This window comes from Astatotilapia calliptera, chromosome 14, assembly GCF_964374335.1.
Source record: "Astatotilapia calliptera chromosome 14, fAstCal68.1, whole genome shotgun sequence".
Lineage (NCBI taxonomy): Eukaryota > Metazoa > Chordata > Actinopteri > Cichliformes > Cichlidae > Astatotilapia > Astatotilapia calliptera.
In genome coordinates this window covers 13698969-13726227 of record NC_137435.1, presented here as the reverse complement: position 1 = coordinate 13726227, position 27259 = coordinate 13698969, and the positions used below count along the sequence as shown (strand labels likewise).

The following is a 27259-nucleotide window of genomic DNA, read 5'->3' as shown; positions in this document are numbered from 1 at the left end:
CATTCACTGTGCAGCAAAAAGGGAAAAAGTAAAGAAAAGCAAGAGCTGTCTCTGGACAAAGACAATAGTAGGAGGCTTAAGCACACAGCCTCTGTTTAGCCACACCTTCACATTTCTGCTGGTGATACACTGAGGTTTGCTGTAAGACAAATGCCACTATGTTTTAAACTCATGCAACTCTATTGATGTTTTTATTCCATATTCACAACCATCTGCTCCCTATCAGGCTCTTAATGAAGCCGAAAGTGGACCTAAATTCTCCTTATAAACCATCTATTGGCTACTTTGTAGAGGACATTCAGACGTTGTAATCTAAAGACGTCAATGAAATAGTTACTGCAGCACAAACCTGTTGCCATCTTATATAGGAGGACCACTGTGAGGATGAATTTCTATGACAACCAGTATTGATTCACCAACAAAGGAGTAATGCTTTCAAGGGAAAATAGGACAGAAACACTCAAAGCATTCTGAATGATTTTATATGGCTTGAAAACCTCACTGCAGTCTCAAGAGTGTCTCGAGGTGGAGGAGGGCGGGGTGTGGAGGTCATTTGTTAAAGCCGATACCCATCTTGTTATTTTAACAAATAAATTGCTACACCCAACTGCGACTGAAAACAGGCGCGTTAACAAGCACATGGGGGGAAACTTTTTCCGTAAGTGCCACTGAGAAATCGCCTTGTCATGACTGGTTTCCAACTACCCTGGATGGCAATGATGATGAATTCTGTTGTCCTGTGACTGAAATTAGACGTCACCCTGTAGCAGTTTCATATACAGGTACAGATACAATAGTCATCTTCACTGCTGTTATTACTGTGGTTATCTACTAATTGGAAGGTTGGCGGTTCGATCCCTGGCTGGCCCTGGCCAAGTATCCTTGGGCAAAATACTAACCCCAAGTTGCTCTCTGATGCATCCATCCATGTGAATGTTTAATAGAAAAGCACTTAATAGAAAAGCGCTATATAAGAACTCATCCACTTGAGTGATTTCAGTATTAAAATTATAATCTCATGATAAATTAAACAAACAAAACAAGTTGATGTTTTTGGGGGAATAGTCTGTACAGGCATTTAAATGAGCTTTTCTTATATGGTAGTTTTATTATTTGTGGTGGAGTTCACCATGGATATGATTCTGACAGGCACCCACTTTTAGACTCAAAAGTAATTGGACAATTGAACGATGAGCAGTTTCACAGCCAAATGAGACCCATTCCCTTGTTATTCCATGACAAATTAAGCAGACGAAAGATCTGGGGATGATTCCAAGTGTTGCATTTCCTAAGTTTCCCCTGGCAGTCTCTAAATGCGGTCCAAAGAGATGAAAAAAACCCCAAAACATACCTATCAGAGCGATAGCAAAAACTTTACAAGTGGCAAACTCAACAGTCGGCTACATTCTTAAAACAAGAAGGAATCATAGATTCCTTCTCAGAAGCTCAGAAGCTAACTAAAGTGGATGAATGCAAAGTCTTTCCTTGTTTAAAAAAAGCTTTCTCAACTTCATAACCAAGTCAAGAACACTCTCAAGAATGACTTGTAGCCACCCAACAAGCAAAATGTTTGGTTTTCTACTAAAAAGAAGCCCTGAATTTGCAATGTGCTGACAGCAGCTATGTAAAAACAAACACATCTCGCTCACGACCCTGGTGTAGATTCCATAAACAAGTTTACCTTGAGTACCAGAAGGTACATTGATATTTTCACCATTTCACAAGATTTGATTTTGTTAACGGTATACATCGATCCCGAAGGACCTGCTTTTAGCTGTGTTCAAATTCACAGAATCTTGTGAAGCCTCTGAGATGTATGTCATCACCATCCACAGAGCAATCTTCGCCATAACAGAAGCAATAACTGCCTGCATTTATCTTGGGGAAAAAACACTTGTAGTTTGTTCTGATGGGACAATAAACTGAAGACTTCACACAACTGTAAGCGTGGCGCTAATGCATGTTTTCTAATACCGGTAATACAGTATTTTTCCTTTCATGGCTCTTTAAGTCTGACACAGTTTTTTTTCTGAGGATTTTCTTTTGTGCCAGCACTAGGGATGGGTATCGAAAACCGGTTGGAAGTGTTTGCCAAACGATTCTCTTATCGATTCCAGTCGCCCCGAATGACGTCACCACGTTGCGGAGCGTCATTTACCTGGCAGGGCGCCTAAGCAGCTCAAACGCTCAAAAGTTTGGCAACTTGCAGTACTTGCAAAGTAGATATTTCATTTAAGGGAGGAAACGCTACGAATATGCAAAAGCATTTGCTCACAAAACACACGATGACCTTAAATGAATGTCGTGTTTTTAATTCCGCTCCGGACTCGTGAATCTCAACCCAGCAGCAGCGGTAACGTTTGCACGTCCTCTCCCATTAATGTGGCAGGTAAATAATCAACTAACAGTGCATATTATGTTAGTGCGATCTGCCTTATTACAAAACCTGCCATTACTGTGCATTTAGGTGACCATGATGAGAGAGACAGAGTCTGGCTGGCTCAGATGCTGGCAGTTCTCACTGCAGTCTACCGGTAGCGTCTCCTTTCAGGCCAGGATAGACGAATGTCACCGAGCAGTGACTAAGTTTGTGATAAAACGCTTGCACCCATTTGCCACAGCAGATGATTTTCGGTAAGTGAATGTGTTTAATTGCAGGCAGGGACATTACTAGATATTCTTGTGTAATTGCTACAGAATAATTTATGTTATACTTTGTTATTGCTACAGAAGAATATTTATTTTATCATTTTACATTTACAATTTTTTTTCCTGGGGACCCTGTGACACCCCATTGGCTGTGGATCTCTTAAGATCTCCCTGCTGGGCTTGTAAGGCCATGTTACTCCTAAATTTCTATCTTGTTCAAAGAGAAGATATAAAACAAAGTTCTAAGCTAATCGACCTTAGTGTTCTCCTTTTTTAAAAAGAATCAATAAGAGAATCGATAAAGAATCGAATCGTTAAACAGAATCGAAAATGGAATCGTAATCGTGAAAATCTTATCAATACCATCCCTAGCCAGCACAGGAGGAGCGAACACATAAAACAAATCTTTTATGTACTGTTAGGAAGAATTAATAGATATGACCTTCAGAAACTGCAACAATTATCCAAGGATAAATTTCCTGCAATTCTGATAATAGGTAAACTTCCAAGCACGTAAAGGGTACATACCACGGTGCCATTAATGCTCCAGGAAACAGCTGGCTTTGGAGAGCCTTCAGCCTCACAAGTCAAGACTTTATGTTGGCCGTCATTACTGCGATTTTTGAACAGGCTCTTTACAACTGCAGGACCTGTAAGGAAACACGTGTTATAAAGCTCGATTTATCGTGGTTTAATCCGATCCACCGGCACATCTAAATATGACTGAGGAAAGGAATTTCTTAGAGAAATCATTTTATATTCGCTGTCCTGCCAAGAGTTAGATGAGCAGATGAATACCACTCTCATGTCCCTATGAGTCTAGAGTCATTAGCCATTTGGCTGAAAACTAGAAGTAAAGAAAATCAGTGAGCCAGTCCAAAGGAAAATAATCCCACTAGTGCCTCCAAAAATCAGCAATTAGCATGCTCTGTCTTGTTTATTTTTCAAAATTTGTACAGAAAATAAAGTGTAAAAACAAGATGTAGCTGCGAGTAACCATCTGGAGTCTGATTAAACTGTTAAAATAACTTTTTTAACCACTGATTTTTATATGAATTAAAAAACAACAACGCATATTTAATTAATGCGTTAGCTTTAAGCTGATAGTTTTTACCCTTAGACAAAGTCAGGCTGTTCCATCCATTCTTAAACTTCACAAACTGCCTGTTGGCTGCATACCTTAACTAACTTCAAATATGAGACAGAGTGGTACCAGTTTTCTCTCCCTGCGTAAGACTTTTCTTCAAACCCTTACCTTCGACAGTAAGATCAAAAGAAGCTGTCCGGGTGATGTGTCCAACTGTCACCGTCCACTCATAGCGACCAGAGTCCGAGTAACCGAGCTTGGTAAAGTTGGGCTGTTTGCCCAGTTTAGCATTATTCTGAAATAAATCCAAGAGAATATCGGCGCTGTCAATAACAAGCACAAACCCCAATGATTGGAGCTTTGTTATATAAAAGATCGCTTCTACCTTTGTCCAGGAGACCTCTGCCTTTCCGGAAGAATCAATCTGAAGACTCAGATTCAAGGCTTCGCCAGCGCGCTTGACAATATTCCCAGAGGGGCTTAAATTGATGTCTAAGTCTGAAAAGAGGAGAGGATGGCAGAAAGATGGTTCAGAGGCCTGTTAAGGGTCAAAACATTTCTGTTGTTAACCATATAACTCTGCACTTGGCTCACAGCCCTGCAGATGCAGCTTATTAGAAGCAGTGCGGCTGACACAACAATTTCTCCCCAAATCAGAAGAAGACAGTCTTGCAAAGAGAGATATTAGGACTTTCATAACAAATAAGACTGCAGGGAGAAAAGATAATTATTTGGATACAGATGCAGATGTGTGGGGTAAAATTGCAGTAATTTCTACTTCTAGAGAAATGATTATTTTTGTCTTCTTACAGGTGACGGTGATGTTCCTGGTCGCTTCCATGGACGTGTCATCAGTTAGGGAGCATTTGTATTCACCGGTGGCGTCGCGTGAGACATTCGCGATGGTGTAGGTATCCGTGTTTTCCACGGTCACCAGCTCCCCCTGCAAAAACAGTGAAAACAGCAGCATTTCATTTACGTTGCTGAGGATAAAAGACTGAATAAATACATTTTAGATGAAGTAAGCACTAGTTTGGATGAACAGAAGGAATTTCAAAGCTTTTAATGAGATACCTTAAGGTGAAAGTTAAAGCTGGTAGGAGCTGGGTTACCATCTGCCACACACTTCAAAGTCAAGTTGTCTCCCTCTTTAAGCTCTTTCTGAGGACTGACCTCAAGCATGATGTTCTCCGTGGAGTCTGTGCAGAAAACAGGAGCAAGAAAGTCAGAGGGGCGAGGGTGGAGGGTGTAACAAGTGGAGCGTGCTCCCCAACCAGCTGAATGCAATGGGGACTGCACTCATCCACTGTGTCAGCACGCTACAGAGAACTCTAACTTTGTGCCTCACTATTGGTTATGACCAACTTCAAAATGCAGCAGAGGAGGTGGTTGAATTGCAGTCATAATCTGAGGCACTCAACCAAACAATCCTTTCAAAGCTCAATGTTTCTGCTCCATCTAAGGCAAACTCTTTCAAGAATTTCTTGAAAGAAAATGTTCCAGCACTGATAAGTTCTACTCTGGGCCGTGTTGAGCAGGCAACTTCAATATTTAATGCTGCACTCGGTATAAATCTCAGAATCCACACCTCATTTTTCAACTTTCACCATCAAAAGGTGCCGTTACCCGTGTCTGTCTCGACTGGAAGTGAGAGAATTATAGAAAAAAAAATGTTAATGCACTCGCAAAAACCACAGGCACCGTCTGATTACAGTTGTAAAACGTCTCTTGGTCTTCTCGTGGATCACGAGTTGCTGCTGTGTTACACGTGTGATGTGCAAGAAGCTTGACTTCAATTAAAAAGGGACACTTTTATTCTCTTTCACTCCATTTTGAAATTCTTGTCATGCCATATTAAATAAGCTGTTTTCTCACCAAAAAGCAACATTTCATCAACAGCAAAGTTTCATCGACGGAAACATACTTTAATTATTGATGTTCTAGAAAAGAAAACAGCATCAGTGATTCATTTGTGTCAATACTTAAAAAATGTGAATAAAACATGTTTGTAATTCTCATCGCGGTGGAGGAAACACAGACGTCAGTGAGGAGAATATTAAACGAAACAACCTGAAATAAAACCGTGTAGCCAGAGAGAGAAAAAACGCCCAGTTCTATGTCCTCTTTAAAACTTTATATACATTCACACAGCACCTTCTTCCTTCAAGCTTGCACCAAATCACAGTACTGCATAAAGGTCCACCTTTCTTTGTGTTCTGCTAGAAAAATGGCAAATAAGGGCAGCGATTTATTAAAACTTGCAAAAACTGAATAGAATAGAAAAGCAGTACTTAGGCCAAAAACAGAGTTTGTACAATACTAATGAGCTTAAAAGTCACCAATTGCTACGGCCACCTTTATTCTTCAACATAGCCTGAAATCTCAAGGTAAGCTTTCTTCTAATTTCTTTAAATAGTCTTCAGGAATAGCTCATGAATGACATTCAAAGGTCGTCTTTGGATGTTGGCTGCCTTTTGTTCCGTTCTCTGTCAAGATGATCCAACACTGCTTCAATGATGTTGAAGTCCGGAGAATCTGGGGAGGCCAATCCATGATGGATAGTGTGTGTTTTTCTATCCAGGTATGGTTTTACTGCATTGGCGGTGTGTTTGAGATCCACTGTGTTTTACAGATGGCTCCTGACCTTCTCTGTACACACTGACAATGATTTGAACCAAACATTTTAAATTGCTTCATTAGATCTTTTGCCGCTGATTTCGGTTTTCTTCTTTAATTTGGCACACCTCAGCTTTTTCTCTCTGTTTCCCTTCCTTAAGAATGACTTGACCGAAGAGCCAGACATCTGTTTGGTCTCACATACTTGCCTGTTTCTTAAAGGCATGACTTTCATACACTGTTCATCTGCTATAGATGGTTTTTTATGCCTGTTACCTCTCATTTTGGCTGCCACTTGTCCACTTTCCTCAAATTTTTTTAGGACACACTGTACACCAAGCCATTGTATACCAGGTTTCCAGCTAGTAGCTCTCTGGGTATTGCTCTGTTGGCACAATAATGCTTCAAATTCAAATTCAAATTCAAATTTTATTTGTCACGTACACAGTCATACACAGTACGATATGTAGTGAAATGCTTGGACAACTGCTCGTGACCTAAAGAAAACAAAAAAGGAAAAGGCTATGAATAAGATAGGAAATAAATATGAAAAATTAAAAAGGGTAAATTTAACTAGGAAGGAATAGAATATAAATTAAGGTTAAAAATGAAATAACTGTACAACACAAATTAGAATGAAGGGTAAATTTAACTGGGAAGAATAAGATAAAATATATAAATTAAAGTTGAAAATAAAATAACTGTACAACAAAATACACAATACACAATATAGAACTATATAAGAATGTATGAAGAAATCTAAATATAAATAAATATATACACAATAACAGCAGCTGTACAAGTATTAACTGGAAATTAAGAATATAGTGACCAGTGTTGTGCAAAAACAAAGTCCAGAAAGTCCAGTGTGTGTGTAAGAACTATATGTGTGGGTCAGTACTGTGTGGTGGTGTGATTGAGAGACCGTATCGCCTGCGGGAAGAAGCTCCTCCTCAGTCTCTCTGTGTTGGTCTTCAGGGAGCGGAATCGCTTTCCTGACCTCAACAGAGAGAACAGTCTGTTGTTGGGATGGCTGAAGTCCTTCACGATCTTCCTGGCCTTGGTCCAGCACCGCCTGCTGTAGATTGAGTGCAGGTCAGGGAGCTCGGAGCGGATGGTGCGCTCAGCTGACCGCACAACCCTCTGTAGAGCTCGTCTGTCCTGCATGGTGCTGTTCCCGAACCAGGTTAAGATGTTTCCCGCCAGGATGCTCTCTATGGTGCACGAGTAAAAGTTCCTGAGCACCTTGGAGGGCAGTTGGAAGTCTCTCAAGCGTCTGAGGTGGTAGAGACGCTGACGGGCCTTTTTCACCACGGTGTTGATGTGACAGGACCATGACAGGTCCTGCGTGATGTGAACTCCGAGGTATTTGAAGCTGTCCACTCTCTCCACTGGGCACTCGTTGATGACGGGGGTCTGGTAGTTCCTCTCCTGCTTAGTGCTGAAGTCCACTATCAGCTCCTTTGTCTTACTGACGTTTAGAAGGAGGTTGTTCCTCTGGCACCAGTTCTCCAGATTCCTAATCTCCTTCAGGTAGGCCGTCTCGTTGTTATCAGAGATCAGGCCCACCACGACGGTGTCGTCAGCAAACTTGATGATGGTGGTGGAGCTGGTAGTGGCCACACAGTCATATGTGTACAAAGAGTACAGCAGGGGGCTCAGAACACACCCCTGGGGGGCTCCAGTGCTGAGAGTGGTGGAGGCTGAGACATGTCCGCCCATCCTTACTGCCTGTGGTCTGCCAGTTAGGAAGTTGGAGATCCACTGACACATAGATGAGCTGAGTCCCAGATGCTCCAGCTTGGTGGTGAGTGTGGAGGGAATTATGGTGTTAAATGCAGAGCTGTAGTCTATGAAGAGCATTTTAACATAATTCCCCCTTCTAGTGTCCAAGTGAGTGAGTGATGTGTGGAGGAGATATGTCATTTTGTGTTATCTTTGGCATTTTTTGACTGAAAATGAGTGAACAAGCAACCCACTGCTTGTAATCAAAATACAGAATAATGGGGGGCAGCACGAGTCTGCACAGTACTGCATCCCAAATCTTTTTTCGCTGCTTACCTGTCTGGTCATAGCTGGTCATTAATTCCCAACCACAGCAGAGGGGAGAATTTTCATGGCTCTCCTTTCTTTGCATAGAGTGAAGGTCCTTGTTGTAAGTTAAGCTCCAGCGTTTTGACTCTATATAGTTTGTGTTATAGTATATTGTGGATAATTCACAGAGTTTTAAGCAGCATTATTATGTTGTGCCTTGGCTACAACAGCTTGCTACAAATATCTTTGCAACAGTTAGTTACAAATGAGGTGCTAAAACAATCCTCTGATACAGGCACATTGTATAGTTTTGTCCTGCTACAGGCAGTGGATTACTGAGACTTTCAAGCTGAAGTAGAATATTGTGGGTGTTTGAGTGGGTGTCGTTTTCAGGATATGGCATGTAGTTTAGACAGAGCGTAAACTTTCAGAGATTTCATGACGATCATCTTGCATTTTAAACCCTTTCTTTGAATTTACAGACAAAAAAACGAAATCAAAATAAAAGGTTTTAGACAAAGTACGCTCAACGACTCACAGGTAATAGTAAAGTTCATGGAAGAGGATTCCAGCGGTAGACCGTCAGCACGGCATTTGAACCTGGCGCCTGTGTCTTCCTTCATTGCAGAATACTCGAGTGTGGAGGTAGTGGTCGAGAGGCCGGTACTAGATTCTACCACAACAGAAACTTTGATGGAAATCCCTAGACAGAAAACAAACAAGCACTGTCTGAAAACTCTAACAAGGAAAAAAATGTGCAATGACCAAAACACTGCACACAGTCATGAGCCGCGCCGTCATGAGAGTGCAGCACAATTCATCACAGCAGAATAATTTACAGCAACTGTCCCTGTCAGAGAGAATAAAACCATCTGTGTATGCAATATTTATAAATGTCAAATATATTTTTTTAGAACTCAAAGACAACAAAAGGGATGGTGAACGCTCACCTTTCCCATCAGCCTCCAGAGGTTTATTGTTCTTGAACCATGTGATGTTTGCAGGTGGGTTGGCATCTTTTGCAACACAATTTCCAAGCTGCAAAGCAAAAAAAGGGAAAAAAAAAAGTGAGAAACAGGCAAGAAAAGCACTCAAAGGATGAATAAAAAAATGCATTTCATGACTATTTTTAAATGACCAAACATATGAGAAAATGAGCTTTTTGTTAATGCCACTCTGGTATTTGAGGACTAAACAGTTTTCCATGCAATAGACCATGAAATGCCTAAAGCATTTGTAAAGCCCCTCAAATCCTTTGGGTCTTTTAATTGTAGCACAAGCGAGATTTCTACTCTTTACTAATTCATGAGAATCACTTCAAAGAAGTCATTACTACAATAACAGGCACCATCTCTGTTAGGCCTCAAGATACGTTAGCTCAAGTAAGGGATTTCCCTTCATGACTCATTGCTTAAAATAATGTCGGCATTAAAATGTTTATCATTAAAAACTCCACCTTAGTAAGTCTTCCAATCTCTAGCTCCTCTGCTTCTCCAGAAATCTCCAACTTTGCCGGCAACTCTGCAGTTGAGGGAAAAAAAACAGTGTGAATGGAAAGGCTGGGTGTTGCTTGTGTCAGTCACAGCACTTGAACGAGGGCATTTCGACAATTTTTCAGCTAATTCAGACTCACTGTGAATTAGGACATTAACTGGGTATTCGAACACGTCTCCGCCGGTCACCACCATGCAAGTGAAAGTCCGCTGGTCGCTGAGCTTGGCGGCAGAGATCAGCAGGCTGGAGTTTTTGTCCATGCTCACACGGACCTTGTATTCATCAGTGGCGCTGATTGAGACATTCTGGTTTTTCTGCTTGACCAGCAGGTATCCTGGAACTCCATCCCCTTTGTCCTGGAGAGCAGAGCGCGCTTGTTATGTGTCGCTCGCATATGGCACTGGCTTCGTGTTCACAATAAAAGCATGCACTGTTCATGCGGTGTCATATGGAGGGACAGATGCATGGTCTAATGCACTCAGACTGGGCGTGGTTCGACTTCAGACACAGTAAGTGGGCCTTAGACCTACTTTGCCATTTTGAGAACAACTGATCTCCAGTGTGACTTACATATTTCCATTTAGTGATGGCGATGTCTTCTGCCTTTATGGCTCCACTGTTGCATGGGATCTTGAGCATTTCCCCATACTGGCCAATAATAGGCTCCAAAGAGGTGACTGCAAAAGAGAAACACCAAAGGCACATTTTCAATTGCTTTCTAAGAATGGCTAATCTGGTCACCTGCAACACAGAACGAATTATTAGGACAGAAAATGAAAATGCTTATTATTCTGAATGCTTTGCAGCGCCTCCTGTTTGCATACTGACATTTATCAGCACCACTTAGTGCTCGCCTAAACACACGAGGACAGCAGTTTCTATAGAGTTCTGCTAATTTTTCAGCTCCCTTGGGAAAAAAACAACAACAACAACAACAACCTTTCCTGCCCTAAATCTCATTCAAAACATTGCCATGGAGACAAAATGTTCAAGAGGGCAAGAGGGGGATGGGAGGGGGGTGCCAGGCGAAGTGTCTCAATGGGCTGCGATGAGGGGTTAGAGCCAAAGGGCTGCAGGGAAGAAGAGGCTGCCACGGCCCGACTGAAAATGAGGTGTTGCTCAGTTTTTCTGGCATTCAAATTTACATTTCAGACCTCTCGGAGTTCAGGCAGAGGTAAACGCACAAGCGTATGTGTGGAAGCATAAATCTGACAGCTAAAATCCAAAACAGCTTGAGAGCAGCTCAGTAAAGGGTATGAGAGGAAAACGGTGACCAGTCAGATTCTCTCTGCTGAAATAGAGACAAGTAATGTTTGTGTTTTGTGTGTTGTTTTTTTTTTACAAGGAAAGTGCAAAACAATGAAGATCCTCCAATATTCTGCGTGCATTCGACCCTGAAATTGTCTGATTATATTCGCGCACAAAAAACCCAGCTGCACACCAAAATGCCATTTCGGCACTGAGAAAAAAAAGTTATACTCTCACTTTCCCTCTGAACACATCGGACTTTTAAAGGTTTTCTTAGTGAACTGAACTGAATTAATTTGCTCTGTGCGTGATACTCATTTGAATCCTGTTTGAATGAAGGTAAATACTTTTACTCTGGTTACCACTGTCTGTATTAAAACAGAGAAACAACTGGGACCCGGAAGGCATGCTTGCACAGTCGGCAAGTTCAGAGGTGCGCCTGGTTTCCTTCGCACACAGTAAACCCCCTGTCGTTAAGTGTCATTTTCTCATCAGGACTATTAAACGAGTCCATAAAATAGTTATGTACATGTGTGATGAAACTAGAGAGACAACAAAATCAGACAGTTTGCCTCGAGTCAACAAAGTCTGCACTTATTGCCGTCCTCCTGACACTAAGCTGAACAAGTTCGCACACCGACACCTGTCACTCATCGTTACGAGCTGTCAACTCACAAGAAACAGCACCGAGCCCATCGCTGAGCCTGTTTCTGAAGTCACTACTGCAGAAAGATGACAAACACAGACAATTTAATAAGAAGACTTTAAACAAGGCATGTCTGCCTCTTAGCTCTATGGCTTTTTAAAGCTGTTTTCTGCCTTTCCTCTAAACACTACAAGGAGGTTTTACCTCGTAGGGGGCCAAAAAAACCCAAGTTTGATCTTTCTCTTTTTTCTCAAAGTATTAAAAAAATATTTTTTGGTCAACAAGGAGATTACAATAATTTAACATGGCTGCTCAGAGACTCCTTAAACTTCCTCAAACTTTAATTATAATTAAAGTCAAGTAATTAAATAAAAAAATCACTTGAAAAGCCACATGCTATTAATTGCACAGCCCTATTTTCCCACCTTGTGTCTGGTATAGGTGTTTATATATACCACGTTCTCACTCCCAAAGCGTAACATTTTATGCTAGGGGACAAATCGCTGATATATTACTCTTCAACAACACGTCCCTATATTACGAGATCGGAAAAATGATGAAACATGAGAACCGTTTGGATCGAATCTACACATGTAGAATCTACAGCTTGTGAAATGATCATCTGCCTCTCAACTCTTATTGTGTTGCTTGTCCTTTAAAATAATGAAGATTTTATATAGAAATCGCTTTGGAAAACAGTATTTAATGTCATTAAAATGCTGGTTAAGGTTAGGGATAAGGTTATGGTTAGGGCTGGAATACATGGCTGGAGCGCCATTCTACATGATTTCATCCATAACCCGAGGCGTCATATAAGAATGCCGAAGGTCACCTTTCGCGTTCCTCAGCCCGGCTGTGCCAGCAGGGGCAGACTCCTCTGCTTGAAAGAAAAGTGTGGTTGTATAGAAGTTAGCAGGAAAACAGCTCTTGGGTACCTTAACCTGTGACTTCAATCAACATTTTCCTGAGAGTCAAACATTGAATACAACATGATACTAAATTTGCAAATATGGTCACAAGGGCATTTCCCGGGTTTTCTTTGACATTTTGTTTCAAAAACCTAAGATGGCTGCAGTTACAATGCTGATCTTGAAGATTCACAGTGAGAATTTGCTAGCCACAGTAGATACGTCCATCTTTTATATACAGTCTATGGGCTCCTGGGAAGTTCACTTAAAGGCCCTTCACATACCACCTGACAACACTGCACAACTCCTTATTTCCAGCAGCGTGTGCTGTTCATCAAGCAAAACACTGTGGTGTAATTATTTGCTGACCACTGAAAGGTCTCTGTATGGTTAAATGTCACCTTTGCACACTTCATCTACCTCAGACTCTTGGCTTGAATTCAGAAATACCAACTTAACCTAACATGTGTGTTTTTGGGTTGCGGGCGGAAACCCACTGAGACACAGAGAGGTTGTTTGAACCAGAAACCTTGATGTGAGGCAACGGTGCTAACCGCTTCACCACCGTGCTGCTACGACCCATGTTTGCACAACCAACAGAAACACAGAATGCTAGAAAGCAAACACATTTAGTACATGTTCGGCCATAAAAAAATAAAAATAAATTGCAGACAAATTTCAGAGCATACGTACAGTCTGGTGGATAGATGTTTTTTTTCCCCTCCACTCAAACACGTACGGTATTTAAAGTGCCGTCTGCGATGTAGTTTTTGATTACACCGACGAGGGCCACATACTGAAACACCGGTCAAGTAATAAAGCTTCTTTACACTACAAGTGTTTGTGGAGCTTCAACCTCTTTAGATCACTCAGCTCAGGGCGAACTATCTTCTATGTGAGGGAGTACACTTTCGCCTACCTTTTTGGAGAGAGTCAGGCCAGATGAAAATATTGATGTCACTCACATGTGTTAAAGCCTGAAGTGGCCAATTGTCTAAAGTGGACCTCTAAAGATCGGTACTCTACATGTTACACCTTGTTTTGTTTTTTTTTGTTATCTACGTGAAAAGCCAAAGCCTGGCTAAATAATTGCCCTTTTGAAGCATAGGTGCTAAGCTGAACTAACTTTGTCTAAAGCTATTTACTAGGGGTGCAACGATATTCGTATCGATATTGAACCGTTCGATACAGTGCTTTCGGTTCGGTACGCATATGTATCGAACAATACAACATTTGTAATTTATTTTATCAACTTTCCTTCTGACGATGCTGTCTGTGTTGAGCGCTCAGTGAATCTGCGTTCGACTACTCCGCCTAGGGTCGACAGTGCAGCCTAGGCGGAGTAGTCGAACGCAGATTCACTGAGTGCTCAACACAGACAGCATCGTCAGAACGAAGAGCACAGGGCAAGCTAGCGAGACAGAAGTTAAGCTCTCCTTACAACATGGACCTCCCCCACCCTCATTCAGATCTGGCGTTTGGAATTATTTTGGTTTTCATGTGACGTATGACCCTGAAGGTAAGCAGTCATGGACTAAAGTAAAACAGTATGTTGGATGTGCCATGCAATGCTCAATTACATGGGTGGGAACTAGTGTGTTAGCGCAGTTAGCTCGTTAACGTGTTGGCCGTCTAGCCCCATGCACGGGGCGATTGGCGGTAGCTCGTTAACGGAGATTTGCCGTGTTGTGGCGTTAAGGTCATTTCAACGAGATTAACCTGAAAGCACTAGTGGGAACACAACGAATATGACTGCACATTTACGCCGACATCATCCTAGTGCAAAGACAAGTGGAAGCAGAAAAAAAACAAGCAAGCATGCTACTAACTTTAGCCGAGTCATTTAGACAGCTGTTTAATATGCTGCTGAGAATATAAGATAAGATAAGATAACCTTTATTAGTCCCACACGTGGGACTAATAAAGCCCAGAAGAATATAGCCCAGAAGAAGCGGATAGTATAGCTTTTATTTTGGAAAGAGACATTTCTCTGTAATAAACTCTCTTTTCCAAAGATGAGTGATTCCTCAATCAGATACAGGGCTTGCAATATCGCTAGCCCAACGTCCCGGAGCTAGCGATTTTTTCAGTCGGGGTACCAAAATCTATCTCTTCCCTGCCCGTCGGCCTATCGTAGGAAGGAAAAATATATGTCAATGCTTTTGCATTCTTTCGGAAATGTAGCTGGGTAATTATGTCATTGGCATCGGTGAGCCACTGTCAATATGTGACATATTGAAATCGCGTTTGAATTTGCGCTTGTTTTTTTGCTTTCACTTTGCAATCGTGCAAGAGCGAAAGCACTGATCTGTGAGTGATGATAATTTGCGCACCAATTCCTCTGACATCGTCTTATTAATTGTTAGCTTACTATGCAAACATGACAAGTGAAATCTCCCGCAGCAAGCTTAAACATGTGAGAGGTTGATCGCGCAGAGAATCGCTGAGCTTATGTGAGTGCGTGTGTAAAAGCAGCAGGATTTATATTTTAGTTCTGCTGAGCCAAATAAGACAGATCAGGGTGAAGAAGTGACAGCCAAAGAAAAGCTTACCACAAAACGGAGAAGTTATGACAAATCAGACTATAAGGCAAAAAGAAAGTGCAGCTTTATGGTTTCATGGACAAAATAATTTCTGTGGCTGCAATATGACGAGCTATATAACCAGGGCTGCACATAAGTGGTCCGCAGGTGCGCATTCGCTGTCAAAATAAAAAACACGCACAAGGGTTAGGGTTAAATTTAAAAACTGTACTTTTGAGTTAAAATATATATTTATAATTTTAATAAATGACAAATTAAAAAGGCATGAACATTTTTTTTGTATCGAAAAAATATCGAACCGTGACACCAAAGTATCGAACCGAACCGAACCGTGAATTTTGTGTATCGTTGCACCCCTACTATTTACATGTTGTTAAGAGTCGCTGCGACCTTCTCAACAGGTGCACTAGGAGAACTACTGAAAATAATTACCTATTTTTAACAGCCCAACAGACAGACTGAACTCTCTGAAGGTGTCCTTGTTCACTATGACATCTGAATAAATTGAAACAAAGTGATGGATGGAAACATCAGAAATTACCAATGCAGAGACCGAAAACAAGATATAGACAGAACAAAAAGGCTCTAAAACAGTGTTAAAGTCTATCGGCAGTGGTGGCTGTAATCAGTGCTTACAGCTGCATGAAGCAGAAACAGCTTGTGTGAGCATCAAAGCAGAGTAACCCACTCAGTAAAAGAAAAAAACCTATCTGAGAACACATAGCACTACCACGGCACTTCACCCACATAGATACAATCCCTGCATTTAAATAAGGCTCGGCGACATTTAATAGTGACAGCACGGGACAAAACAAACCTCGCCACATTTCAACTGCTGACAGCTTTACCAGGAATTCTTCACCAAACACAGGGATAAGCTCCGTCACTTGTCAACAAAAGTACGTGCATTTCCTGCACTGATTCTCTCATTTCCTATAATTTATTCCGTGTAAAATCTGTTAAAAGCTTTTCGGGAATCAAGTCGCGAAATGATCTGTCTTAACAAATTACTGTGTTTGGGGGGAAAATGTTACCTACTTCAGGTATTCGTACGAAATTTACTTTGTTTTTAAGCAGTGTAATATAAGAGAAATGCTGCTTTACTGCATGCATGAGCTAAGAATAAATGCACCCACTGGGTCATTTTCTGGACTGTAAATTTCTGCCTGCATTTCACAGAGTCTTGCTCACTTTCAGCGTTTTGGCAATTGGATGTACACGAGTGTGATCCACCTGAAATAATGCAGATTGCTGGTTGTGAACCCAGCATGCTGATGTAGCCATCCTACACTTGGTTGTTTTTAAAGTAAATGAATCGTGCAGGTTTCTGATCCAGGCATAAAAGATTGCCCACGCTGTGTGGCAAAAAGAAAAACATGGAGGCATTGTGAATACATTGAGAGGAATCCATTAATGAGCTCTCTGTTCAAGGGATGCATTTTTGCATGTGTCATATTTGATGACATCCCGTTAGATTACATTTTAGCATTTAAGGTGCCAAAAATAGCCTCTCACTATCTTTATTGTGTCCATCTCCTGGCCATGTTGATGCCAGAATGCTCTAATGGCTGAGGACAAATCCAAGCGTTTTTCTAAACCAAGTCGGCAACCAAGCCCACATATGCTGTGTCTTAGTAATAAGACACAAACCACTCAGGAGACAATACAAAGGTACACTGCAAGCCCAGCAGTGTTGCAAAGGTTATCACGCTCTCTGTATAATAAACTCCTTGCATTTCAAATTCAAATAGACATTATGAATATTCAAATAGAGCCGCCGTCAGTGTCTCTGAGAACTTTAAAAGAGTCTGCATTAAGGGAAAAAGCATTATCTGTGCAGATTACACTGTCGCACAATGAGAACTAATCGCACATGTTGAGTTACAGAAGACAAAGCTCCTGCTGCTCGCTGAGATAAGGTAATCCTTTTGCAACAAAAGTAGGTGAACTGAGCGACTTCCCGTTGACAAATACACACAAGTTTACACCGTGCATACCAATCATCTGCTTGTAATCATTGTCTATATGATGAGGAGGATATTTAACATTTACCACTTCCTTATGGTTTTATCTTGTTGGTGTATGTCTGAAGACAGTAATAACACGTTTATATAATATAATACTTACTATATCCAGCACTGTGCAGCGTCTTTAGTCATCACACATTTGTTTTAATTTCACTCCCAAGCAGAAGCAAAAATTCTCCAACTTTTCTTTGGACACGGGCTGCTTTTTCACTAATTTTCGGTCCAGTTTCAGCATAATGCCTTTAGTTTGTTTGTTTAAGCCACTTAACACTAAGCTATGAATAATCCAGGCACTAGAAGACACATAATTCCAGTTCAGCCAGTGTTGTGTAAACACATAACAGGAAACCTGGCAAAGCATCAATTTTAAATTGTATCTTTGGGACTTTGTTACCAGCAGCCAGTCACAAAAACACATTGTTTGTTCCCATTTTGTTTTTTATGTCAATCTACGATAAATGCCAAACATAACGCAGTTTGACAGACATATGTTGGCAGGGCGTCCTTAAAATAATTGAGAAAACTGGACAGGTGACCAGTATCTGTCTTTAAGAAGGAAATCCAACAGGGACCCTGCCCAGGATCTGGCCCTTCAGTTGATCAGTCTACTGCTCACTGAAGCCTCATCAGAAGTGATGTCAGTGGAAGCGTAGCTGTCAAGAAGCCATTCTTAAGGAAGTGAAACAGGGCAAAAAGGCTGAGGTGTGCCAAATCACACAAGAACTGGACTGAAAGTCAGTGGCAACAGGTCTGATGGAGTCCAACGCTGAAATTTTTGGGAGGAGAGTGTTTACAGCCATTTGTAAAACACAGTGGAGGCTCTATCGCAATTTGAAGCTGCATTTTTCAGCATGGCAATGATTCCAGACATACCGCCAATTAGAGCTGGGCGATATGAGATTTTTTCATATCACGATATGTTTTTTTCATTTCAGGCGATAACGATATCTATCACGATATAAGCCAAATAACTATATTTGTAAGATTTAAATGTGCCGTTGCTCACAAGTAAAATGTAAAATAATCAGCAGCTTGTTTTTATTTAAATATTGATTTCCCATAATAAGTTCAACAGGGTAGATGTACTTAAGGAACATGAGACTTTTTCAGATAAATAAAGGCAAATATTGCAAACTACACAAAAGGCAGCCGCTAAAGCGTTTAAGTTTCAAAATAGAACAAATGAAACAGACTAAATTGTCAATTCCACTTAGAAACAAAATATTAATTCTAAAAATAAATCTTAGTTTGTTTTACAGAAGAAGAGACAAAATTGACTAACTTTTGTCAATATCAAATAAACTGAGAACTAAAAGGAAATTCTCAATCTCTCCTTGTTGTATAGCTTAGCTTTTCAAACAGTTTTAACAGTTACTTTAGTCTGACAAAAGCCGAATGACGAATTAGCGCTTCCAGTCAGAGACTGAGGCTACGTCCACACGTACACGGGTATTTTTGAAAACGGAGATTTTCCATTTTCGTTTAAAAAAATAATCCAGTTCACACGTAAAGGCAGAAATGAAGGAAAACGCTGCTATGAACATGCCAAAGCAGCAGGTGGCGCTAGATTCCTAACCGTGCAGAAATGTTGGCCAATCAGAAGTCCAGAAGCCTCGGTGGGAAAAAGTAAACAAAGCTGGGGCATAGAAGCAGAACAGAGTCGTATGTGTGGATGGACAGTAACTGTGTGTATATGTAAGCATTTAAACACTGCAGAGAGTAGAATTAACAGTAACAGTATTGTAGAAATTCATTTCACCGAAACAATAACGTGGCGCACAGTGTGACGCATGCCCCAGTTTATTGTATTTCCAGACTTGCTTTCGGCACAATTTACAGTGCACGCTACTCTGTTTTTTGTCAGACTTGAAATAGCCGAAATACCTTCACACTATGGAACTTCTATGGCTCTTCCGTTCGACAATCTCTCCGGCATTGGAACCATCATCTGTTTTCTCTTCGGTCACGCTCGGTTGATTTTTCTAGTCGGCACACTCACTTCCTCCATTACCCGCTGGCTGCTTCCCAAACAAACACACGTGCGGCTTGGCACTTGTGCTGTACATAACAAGTCACGCGACGTGACGCTGCGGCTGTGATTGGTTCGGCTCTGCACTACTTAATTTGGATCGGCTGACCTTTTTTTTTTTTTTTTTTTTAAGAGGACAAGAGCGGCGAGGTCTATCGCGATAGCTTAATCTCTCTATCGAGTAAAAGTTATATCGCGATACATATCGTTATCGTTCTATCGCCCAGCTCTACCGCCAATGTAGCAAAAGCATACCTGATAGATCAGTCATTGACTGGCCTCCCAGAACCTAGACTGCAACATTACTGAAGCAGTGAGGTATCATCTTAAAGAACTTGGAAGAAAGCTGCCTAAGAGAGTTCAGACAATGCTGAAAAATAAAGGCCATACAAAGTATTGACCTTTTAGCTCATTCGAATTGTACAGGCTCAGTTTTTGCCTCCATAGATGCACTGCATGAACATGTGTGTCTATTTCCCAGTTTCCTAGCAAAATACAAAGAAATGAGGGTGACTCAAGACTTTTGCACACTTTTGCACAAAGAAGAGAGTTTAGCAGGAGACTAAAACATTAAATGAGGACATATTTCATGTCATAAGTTATATGGGACACAAGAACCAATGTACATTTCTTTAGCAGAAATTAATTCACAAAGAAAATCCCCATAACAGAAATAAACAAACACTAATTTGGGGTTTTGATGGGATAGTGCTGTGTAGAAAGTACTACTCCAAAAAACTGCATTTTCTGTGTCAAGCTCATAAAAAAAGTCGGTTTTGAAGGCTGCTTAAAAGATTCAGTATTTCTGGGATTTCAGACTAAAGCTATGAGTTAAAGTAAGACAATATTCTAGTGCACGTCATTTGGTAGTTTTACAAAAAGCATTACAGACTTTTTAGTCTCATCAACCACCCCGAAAAACACATTTGCTCGTCTGAATTTGAATTTCACTGTATTTTTTTCTCTTTCTTACACTGGACATGAAAAATTAGCTGCTACTCTGGCAATGGTAACTCAAGTAAGAGACAGGCGAGTGACAGAGACAGGAGGCAGCACCGCAGGAGATACTTTTATGTTCCTGATTAAGGCGCCTCTATTCCCGAGAAGAGACAGGTGACGACAGCTCAGATATAAACTCACCAGGGAAATCAGCAACCTCTCCGCATTAGTCTCTATATCCCTGTTTTGCTACCTTATGCCCTCCTATTTGTGTGTGTGTGTGTGTGTGTGTGTGTCCCTTTGAGCTGCAACAACCAAAAGAAAACCGAGGCCCAAACTTATTAAGTGCTGAAAATGAGGATTGTGCACTGAATGGGGATCCCATGGCGCATGTCCACAAAGACTTGATGGCAAATAGCCTTGCTTCAGAAGCGGTTCAGTGTGAAGGGGCAGACAGAACCACTTCAACTGGATCAATAATACTCGAGGAAAGGCTAGATTCTTATAGTGAACGCCGTTTGCCTAAGGAGCAGGAAATCAAAGAAAACCTAACCTCCCGTGACATTCTGCCTCTCGTCCTTGTCTCTTCTTTAATAATTTAACAAGTGCTGAATTTTGATTAGCCATATTAAGAACCTCAAATGAGAGAGATCACCGGTTTAATAAGCTCAAACTCTCATTACTCGCTATCGTGAAAAATTGCCGCAACGCTTCTGTCACACGGAAAGGTGTCAGAAGGACCACCGGGGTCCCCAAAGAATCCTTGTAGATATTTGGTAATAAATGAGCTTTGCAGGCTGTTGTTTTGCCAACTCTTTCACCGAGTACACACGCTCAGCTCGTGCGTTACTGACTATGACAAGCACATGACTCTATTTAAATTCTGCTACAGTATCAGTTCACGCCGAGGAAGCGTTCCAGACCAGCTAGCTGTAGAGAGATTTCTTAAAAAGAAAAAAAAAATACACAGCCACATCCTCACTATCTGCGTCTGTCTCTCTTGAGGGAAGGGGTGTAATCATGTCACTGATGGATAACTGACAGCACAGCTTGCACAACATCCCTCTCGCACAGTTCCTCTTTTTGTTGCAGGCTGAACCACCTTTCCAAACGTCAACAATGCGTGCTCTATAATTTAGCTTTTTCGTTTTTTTTCTTCTTAGCTGTAATTGCCTGTCACTGTCTTTATAGCATAAAACTGAGAGCATCAGCTTCTATTTCCTTTCTTCTTTCTTTTTTTTTACCACACTGGCATGAGCCCGTTGAGGGGGAAAAAAAGCTTCACCTCCAAAGCTCTAGCCGCTTTAAGGCATCCATTCCTTTCCATTAGACTGACAGCATCTGACGTGTCATAAAGTCAAATGCTGATTTTAATTCTTGGACATGTAAATATTAGTCAGACATATTGTACTAACCTGAGATAATGTAATTAACTTAATTACATTCTTCACTGATGGATTTTTGCTTTACCTTGTCAAATAAAGGAGCTTTCTCTCAGAGCCTGCCTGTTTGCAACAAGTGCAGCACGTCTTCTCTAGTGTGGCTCTCACAGATCTAAAAGACGGACGTACCTGTCGTCAGATCCACATTCTTTCCTTTGAAATCCAGTTATATAGTTACAAGTTTGTGAGAAAACAAGGCTACTTCCCGCTTAAGAGAGACGGTCTCCTTCACCGAAGCAAAAAAGTGCTCTAATACATGAAGTCCAGCAATGATACATCCACTTCAGAGTTAACGCTGCTTAACAGCAGCTAACAAAGGCAAAAACACCAGTGCTTATTAACAGTATTGCTGTCAATGATCAGAAGTGAGCTTCTCTTCAGATTCCTTTCATAACGTTTTGACTAGGATGTACTTTAATTGGCAATACATTGACATTAAATTGGGAGCGTGCTAATGTAACTAAATATGACCAGATAAAACTACTGGCCTGCGCTGCCACTCTTTCAGCCTTTGAATTATTCTGTGTGAAAGGATTGATGACCACCTTCAGTCACAACTAGACATGTCACTGCTACTCTAGTTGTTTCGTCAGTCGTGTTACAAGCATTATTCATCAAAATGCTGGCACTTTTTTGCGTAATCCCCCAAAATTTGGTATTTAAGTTCAGAGCTCAAGGTTACACTTCAGGCCTTTAACATTTTAATGAAATCAACAAAATCCACACGTGCATCTTACAAGAAAAAAACAGCAAATTATTACAAATTACTACACGAAAGAACATTGTGGTACTTGTGCTTGATAAACACCGGCAATTATTTATTGATTATCACACAAAAATTACTGGATAATTGCTATTTTCTACAAGTAAGCAGCAGGTATGAATTTGTTGAAGCACTTTGGGTTCGACAAAAGCTGTAATATGAGAAATGAGTGTTTGAGAGGTTAGGATTTAGAGCCATTTTTCTCATTTATGAAGCGCCATCTGTTTCAGGGCTCAGAAAGCTGCACAACACCCTAAAGATATGGCCCTGTGTCTCTTTGACCTTCAACGGGGCATAGAGGTCTTTCAGAGAAGAACCAATCTGGAAGAAAAAGGTCCATTTGTGGGCAGAAAGACTCGGGACAAAGGTTTCATTTTCTGGCAATGGTCCCCAAAGGCTCTGTCTGCAGTTCAGCTGAACTAGGCCAGCCTAGTCTCTTTTGTTTTTAATAAGTGATCCACTCTCTATGGATTCTTATCTACAAGTTCCATGAAAGACGTTGTCTAAAGTCTAATACATTTATTAGTTTTATGATGGAGAAGACTCTGCAATATTGTTTGATATTAATATAACACTGAATCGATGCATGGCCGTGCCTTAGGATGGGAAATTAGTCTCAAGAATAGCAGGCCAATTTATTTTCATGCTCGCTAGGACATGTTCTCAGTGTAACATTCAAAAATCACTTTGCAGACCCGCGTTAAAAACTTCAGGTATCCACATCCAGCATTCAGACAACTGCAAACCTGTCACATTTTCAACTAGTTGATTATTCAATGAAACCCTTTAATTCATCCAGACTCTTCAAAGTATGAGTGTTCTTTTTCTCATCATACGTAACAGTCAGGTGAATATAATAGAAGTTCTGGATGACACATGGAGATTAAAGCCCTCACAGTTGACCACAAGAGATTGCAAAGGGTGGTTTTTCCACTTTTTAAAAAAACTTTTCATCTACTAAACCAATTACGGATTGAAAAAATAATCAATAAAAAATCTTTGCACTACCAAGGCTATGAGCCGTGCTACAGCACCCTCGACGCCTCCAACAGGTGCAGCAAATTTCAGCCTTCTTAATGAATCTTTGAGAAACAGCGAAACCTGGCAGATCATCAGAATCACCAAGCTGCTTCTGCAGTACTCGTGATGACAGCCCAAGTATGTTGGCTATTCGTTTGCTGACACGAGAGCATTAAGCCAACAACTGGATATTTATGACTTGATGAAATGTTTCAGGGTGAATTCTGAAAAGATACTTTTGGGAGTATCACTAATAAGTAAGACCAGTTTATTTCCTGCCCTGCCACCATACAGTCGCTGCAAACGACACTTTGCTTGTGAATATGCCGGTGCATTTGTGTCGACTGTAGCATGCTTGTTATCACATCATCGCTGCTTTTGTCAGGAAGGAACAGCGTTTGAGGTTGTTCTGCTGCTGTGGCGCCTTTGATTTGTTAGTAAATTGCTGCTGATGGGTGCATTTTTATCATCGATGTCTACAATGTCCTTTGAGCTTCTCCACGTGTGCCTAGTTTATTTTCTGTATGTTGTCTGAAATGATTATGCTTTCAAAGATCAACATTTTTTTTAGCATTAACTATATGGAAAATTTTGCTGGTTCAAACTGGCGTGCTAACACGTTCCAATTTCTTCTTTTGTCCAAAACACACCAATTTAGTTTACAATACCACGACACAAAGAAGATGATTGGTGTAATTATTTTCTTGAAGACAGCTTTAATGATTCCATCGGCAATGTGTCACAGCACTCATCTAACGTTACCACATTTGTCAAAATAGTTGCGCATTTTCTGTTGGCCATCTAATGATCTAATCAAGTGATTATGTAGCTGTACATCTGACAGTTGTTCAAAAAAAAGAGGCTCTCATAAACCAGACTACAATAAAAATAGATAAAAAAAAAAACCCTCACATTTACCCAGCCACTGAGCAGAGCCATGTTTGTCACTTGAGAGCAAAATAAGCCTGTGCTCTGCTGAGGAGGAGGATGGACAGCAAATGGAGAATTATGTAGAGTGTGCAACACACGGTATTATTAGTCCGAGTCTATTAAGCCTAATGGCTCCCCTCCTTCACCTCAGCAGCATGAAAACATCTTTTAGGCCACTGTGCTCTAAAAACCAACAAAAGCACTAATGCTTGGCAAACAAAACAGCCGGTTGAAGAATTCATGATAAATCTGGAAATCTCTGCAGTAGATGGAGAGAGGTCTTCAAAACATAAGAATGCACAGATGATGAGCTGACCTGAAAGCTTCAAGGCTCTGGCTCCTTTTTTATTATTATTATCATCGTCATTATTCACATTATTGAAAAAAAAAACAAAAAAACGCAAAGTTCACCATCATTACTCATTATCCAGTGACATCAATGACTATTAGATAGAAAGATAAAGAAATGCAAGAGCGTTCGCTACACAAAACATCATCAAAATAAAGATTAAACTGTTCAAGGGTGACATACAGGTTTAACCTAAGCAAGTTCATAAGTCTACTCCATCTGTGACGTGCGAAAGATGAGAATGCAGCTTGGATTATGGAGTATATTGGAATATTAAGTGTACTGTGAAACTGGACTGTAAGCTATATTGCTCAGTCTTAAACGGATAAATAAAATAAAAGAATTATAGAAGCCTTCTAATCTTAGCAGCACTGCGATAATGGCACATGACCACATCACTGGCTTAGAAGTTACAGCTTCTGAAAATAATACAGTCTGGAATTAATTCAGAAAGGTGACAAACAGATATAAAAGATCTATTACGAGTTCGGCAATTAACCTGAAAATTATAAGAGATCAGCCTTTTTGAAGCTGCAGCCTGCATGCCAACAGAGAATAACATCAGGTCACTGGCGGTGGCCAAGTGTCATGGCTGTGTTTTGCAGGTGGATCTTTTGTCTCTTGGCTAACCTGATTTACACTCCTTTCCTGCCAGATATACAGTGTAGCTTCCACGGTGAAGCATATTTATTCTCTACAGAGACATATAGTCAGCTTTCTCTCCCCCTCAAGCAAAGAAAACAATGTTCAGCTGCTGCTTCATGTGTGGTCAACAGACACCCACAGAACACAGCAGGCGGGAACAGGGCTAATGCATTGCCTGCAGTCTCACCTGTCGAGTCCCCATTGTTCCCTTATGACTAAAAATGCTGGCTCCATTTTCTCTGGTTTCAAATTTGTCCTGAGGAGGCCCCGGTACCTGTGCAGGCCTGCTGCTGAGGGATCAGGTTGCTGCCTCTGCCTCTCATCAGGGATCGAGGCGAGAGAACAAAGGAAGAGACGAGGGCCCAAGAAGGAGGGAAAGATTTATTTTGTTTTCAGGTGTTTTAATCCACTTGTGTAATTAACGACTGGCTCCCTAAAGAAGCACCACGCTGCTGAAGAAAAACCTTTCATGTTATAGATCTTCGATCTTTTAAAGCTGCACAAAGAAGGTGATTGTAGCCACCTCTAACTCCTAATTTAATGCTTCAAATTAGCATTTGGTCTTTTTTGGAGCTGTGATGACAGAGCTGAGCGCTAAAGTAGAAGCTAACACAAGAAGCTACAACAGGTTTTCAGTGCACAAATACATACAAATTAAATACTGAAATTTGAGACTTTTCAATGGCTTGTTGGCCAAACATGAAGCCATAATGCATGTCTTTTACTTGCATGAACAATGGTCTAGTGGTCCAACCCTGTGACTTCTTTTAACTGAGATAACCAGCTATAGTCACCTATGTGGCATCCAGCTGTCAGGCAAAGCACGATGGAAACTTGAACCCTTAATATAAAAGTGATCACCCCACTTTGCTCCACCATGAATAGCTTCAAAAGATGCTGTAAAAACTCCTGCGAGTCTCAAGTGGCCGTTTGAGGAACTGCAATTGTTGGCGCTTCCTCAATGGGTTATTTTTTTTTAGCCCCGGAGTTGCAGCTAACAGCCAACACTCTTTATTTACAGATGTTATTAGTTTGGAGATTTGGTTGTTATGTTTGTTTGTTTTGTTCGCTCTTCGAATTGACTCTAAGTGGGCGGGAGTCAGCTGGAAAATGATGACGGCAAATATTTACACACAGGTTTGAGCAAGCTTTAAATGAAAATGTCACACATGCTACATCTGCTGTCCTGATGATTCAGCTCTAATTGCTAAACTCCAAAAACATTTGTAATTTTAATCATTTCAGTCAATCAATCATGAAATATTATATTACCAGCAGTAACCGAGTGGAAAAAAAAGAATTTGCATTGTGGAAGTTAATTTAAGAGTGCCACCTTCTGGGTAAACACCACACGAGTCGTATCATGTCTTGCTTGCTCGTGCTTCCTACAATTCCCGGAATACCTGTTGATAATCCTCAGAGAACAGGTGCAAACACTCTGCACCAGCTGCGGGTTATTCGTGTAGGTGGAACAAATAGCAGCGTGAGCGCCGAAATAATTAGCCCAGAGGACGACGCGAGTCCTGCTCCACATCTCAAAACGCAGGTTGCCTTGTGACTGCATTGCATTCTGGTCCATTAAGGACAATTGTTTTTACTCTGTTTCACTCTGTTTAACTAATGAAGACAGTGTGTGATAGTGAGGGAGTGAAAAAGGGGAGCATATTTCCTGTTGATGTCTCAGACAACAAAAGTTTTCCATTAAATCATTAAATTAAAGTGAGTGCGGTGGAAAACGCGCGGTGTGTTGTCGCACTCTGTGTTTGACCTGTGATCCAGTTAACGAGAAAAACATTGAACTGAGCAGCAAAACAGACAAAAGACAGCCAGAACCAAGTGCACGATGTCGGGAGTTCTGCACAATATAAGCACATATATTACAGCACAAAT

At 40.9% G+C, this 27259-nt stretch overlaps 1 protein-coding gene across 2 annotated transcripts in view; it reads right to left on the bottom strand.

Moving 5' to 3' along the window:
* Window positions 1–27259, bottom strand: part of alcamb (activated leukocyte cell adhesion molecule b) — a 50352-nt gene that overhangs the window by 6512 nt on the left and 16581 nt on the right. For both annotated transcript variants that reach the window (XM_026192128.2, XM_026192129.2), the window contains exons 2-11: window positions 10451–10557; window positions 10020–10236; window positions 9843–9907; window positions 9337–9424; window positions 8925–9089; window positions 4811–4935; window positions 4547–4679; window positions 4122–4234; window positions 3905–4031; window positions 3178–3299 (exon numbers count right to left, since the gene is read on the bottom strand). In XM_026192128.2, the coding sequence (XP_026047913.1) occupies window positions 3178–3299; window positions 3905–4031; window positions 4122–4234; window positions 4547–4679; window positions 4811–4935; window positions 8925–9089; window positions 9337–9424; window positions 9843–9907; window positions 10020–10236; window positions 10451–10557 (1262 nt within the window). The remainder of the gene's footprint in view (window positions 1–3177; window positions 3300–3904; window positions 4032–4121; window positions 4235–4546; window positions 4680–4810; window positions 4936–8924; window positions 9090–9336; window positions 9425–9842; window positions 9908–10019; window positions 10237–10450; window positions 10558–27259) is intronic.